The 3,578-nt window shown below is 38.0% G+C and overlaps 1 protein-coding gene across 1 annotated transcript; it reads left to right on the top strand.

Annotated features, from left to right (window-relative positions):
- The first annotated feature begins 2,288 nt into the window (after window positions 1-2,288).
- LOC114534486 (arsenite methyltransferase-like) lies at window positions 2,289-2,954 on the top strand. Its single transcript, XM_028555933.1, has one exon. The coding sequence runs from the start codon at window positions 2,289-2,291 to the stop codon at window positions 2,952-2,954; it is 666 nt and encodes a 221-aa protein (XP_028411734.1).
- The last annotated feature ends 624 nt before the right edge of the window (window positions 2,955-3,578 follow it).

Here is a 3,578-nt window from a genome sequence, read left to right as displayed (position 1 = left end):
CAATTTACATCAAATCCAACTGAAATTAGATATTCTATAATTTTTGGACATCTTTGAATGACAGCTCTATGCAATACAGTTGACAGGGAAATCTTATCTTTCTTACTCATATCCACATTTTCATTCTTCATTATTTTCAAGATTTCCAAATCGTTATCTTCATCAACACTCGCGTCATCTGATTCACAACGTAAGTACGGATTAATGACGAACTCAAGCGGTTCAATTCCTTTAGTTGTCTTTAAGTTCAAATCCGCTCCATGATCTAACAACAGTCTAACAACTTCGTACTGACCCAGCGAGACAGCAACGTGAATAGCGGAATACTCGCCCCATAATTTATACCTCTGTCGATGCATATAATTCAATGTTATCTTTTTCATGCAAGTAAATGTATTGACCAGTGCACCGTCCTTTAAAAGTTCCCCAACTAAGAAGTCTGAACGGTACTTTCGAATCGCAGAACACAATGTTGGAACTCCAAAACAATCCTTGGAGTTTTGTGCGTTTCTTAGTCGAATGTCAGCTAAATATTCATCTTCTGTTTCCTTGTATACAACAAGCATTTTGTTATTGTTTTCCACCAAAATTGCTGAGTTGCAAACAAATGTAGCAAGTTACTGTTACTCTACACGGCAGCCTTCGGCTTGGTCGACAGTGTGGTCCACTGATATTGGGATGTGTGTTGTGTGGTTTATTGACGTAAACCGGGCAATACATTTTCGTATTTCGAAACAAAAGAGTCGGTGTTTTCGATGGGCGGTCCGGATGCAGGGTACTTCACATTAACACACACGCAATATTATGCCCAGTTTCCATTTTGTGCACTAGTTATTTTCACCGATGAGAAATAGTCCAGATGTAAATTTGTCTTTATTTCCTGTATTTAAATCGGTCATTGTTGACTGCGCACACATAGAACCTTTACCTCAAGGACTGCACCGATTATTTCTAAAATCAGAACCAATCAGACTGCATGCAAGGAAACTCTATAATTTCCAATTGACTATAATCAGTATGCACGCTAGCAGACGTTTTACTTCAATAAACCAGTTCGACTCGCACGTCTATACTCGACAACTGTCACTATGCATAAAGCTCCTCCTATCTATCAAATTATCGCTTTAAAGCCTGAACCACAAGCCTCGATTGAAAAACAATAAACAAGAGTCAGTCCGAGTCACCACTTGAACATAAAATCCACCAATTCATTGTTTAGTTAGTTCTGGTTTTCGAAGTGCTTTTATAATGTTGTTACACCAAGATTGGTCTGGAAATAATTAGGAATGGAATTCGATTATGGTACAATTATGGTAATAGATTTTAGATCAAGCAAATGATTAAACGTTTATAGTTGACACAAACGGTTGTATTTTGAACTTTATTAAAATTCTCAATATTTGCTTATTCGTAATACTTCTATTTTCTTTTGCTTGCTCCAAGATCGGATCAATGAAATTGTGGTTTAAATTTTTTTTTTTAGGCGTGCCATATAGTTCATGAAGGGTTAAGTATACAAATATTTGCCTTCAATATCAGATCGTTTTCAATCATTGAGCATATATTTTTTCTCAATGCACGATTTTACAAACTGATGTTTTTTTCAGCAATCAAATCACATCAGTTTCAATATTTCATCTGTCAAAGCAGAGGCGTTCACGCGAGGCGATTTCGTACTTTTTCAGCGCCGTACCTGCTACAATTCGTCGAGTTTGCTTATGCATGTGAAATCTCTGAGAACTGGTCAACTTTTCATTCAACTTTTCAACTGGACGAATCCAAGCACACGCGTCCAGAGCGAAAGAAAGAAGTTTTTATCGATACAGCGTCCGATCACTACAGCGATCGAAGCCTTTCGTGCACTATTTTTGTGACATAAATAATCTTTATTTATTTCTCAGATAAATGCTTCACAAATTACATTTTTGCCGTCACTTTCAATTTGGATCTCCCTGCTATGCATCTCTTATGCATTTACATCAGGCATTTATATTTGGCTTGGGTTAGCTGTGTCGGGGAGCGAGAAACTAGCCTAAGGCAAATATGCATTTTTTATGCGGAGGAAGCTAAAGATCAAGTGTCAAGTGTCAATGCAAATATCCACAGTATTTTTACAACATATCAATTGAAGACAAGGAGAGTTTTATACAGCAATGACTCTAAACTCAAGCCAGTCGGCGGTACTGGCGCAGGAATACGCCCGACTTAATGACGCTCAAATAAGTTGGGGCAAGGACTTTTTTTCACGTTTAAATACAAAACGTGGCGATTGTCTGAAGGTGTTAGACATGGGCTGTGGAACGGGTGAACTAACCGCATGTATTGCAGACATGCTTGGTGCTAATAGCGAGATTGTTGGAGTGGATCCTTTATTGGATAGAATAAATATTGCCGTGGGTAAAAACCGCCGAGGAAATCTCAGGTTTATACATGGCCAAAGCTCCAGCCAATTTCCTCATCATAACGAAGCGTATTATGACATACACTTCAGTAATTTCGTCCTTCATTGGTTGCGTCCAAAGGATCAAGAAATTTTCATCGAAACAGCGTTCAGAGTTCTCAAGCCTGGAGGAAGAATCGCTATTCAGTGCAACTACAAAAAAACCGAAATTATCGATGCTGCGCTCAAAGATCTTCTTCTAGTGGATTTTGTCGAGTATTTTGCGATTAAATCTGAGGTCGAAGTCATGTTGAAACAGGCAGGGTTTGTTATCGTGTCCTTCGAATATGCTGAACCATATAGTTACAAATTTGAGAATTTGTCGCATTTCATTGCCTGGCTCCGTGCAACATATTACATTTCTGAAGGTAAAGTGCAGGATAGTAAAGTTGATGGATTTCTACAAAAGTTTGCCAATGAAGATGGAACGTTGACTATGACTATACCCACAGACACATGCGCAATCTATCAAATTATCGCCTCAAAGCCTGAACCACAAGACTCGATTGAATAGCAATAAAAAGGATCACCACTTAAAACTAAACTTGTCTAGTTGATTCACAGTGGTTGATTAAAGTTTTCGAAGTACTTAAAACCAAAATTATTTTGAACAATTAGGATTCGTAATAAATGTGTCTGGAAATTTAAGGAATTCGATTATACTAAATAATCTTATGGTAATCATATAGGTATGTCTGTCAACATATCTAACACTGCTTATATTCACTACGCTTCTAAATGAATATGGGCTAGAATTCACTTTCAGAAAACGTCAAAGCATGCGAAGTTTCAAATTTAGGCAATTTTTATACCATGACGGGCTGATATAGGTATAGTAAAGAACCGGTGCCCTAGGATAAGTTCTAGTAACCTCAAGGTCAAACTCTTGACTCTTGACCGAGATAAAGAGAGTTTATACATTGTGCTATATATTTAACATCACACCCCCAGCTGGGAAATCGATGACTGATTGCGATACAGCGGAAAGGCACTGGTCATATAGGACAAATACTTTTTTCACATTCAGCCAACAGTTAGTTATTGCAACAACGGAAAAAGTGCAATCGCTTTTCTGCAGCGAGTTCATATGTTTGAATAAACACCAGTGTTACCATAGGCAGCCCAACAGCGGGCGACT

Source organism: Dendronephthya gigantea, unplaced genomic scaffold (assembly GCF_004324835.1).
Source record: "Dendronephthya gigantea isolate DGI-Jeju-01 unplaced genomic scaffold, DenGig_1.0 000102F, whole genome shotgun sequence".
Classification (NCBI taxonomy): domain Eukaryota; kingdom Metazoa; phylum Cnidaria; class Anthozoa; order Malacalcyonacea; family Nephtheidae; genus Dendronephthya; species Dendronephthya gigantea.
Note: the sequence above shows the minus strand (reverse complement) of the source record. Positions and strands in the feature narration are given on the sequence as shown.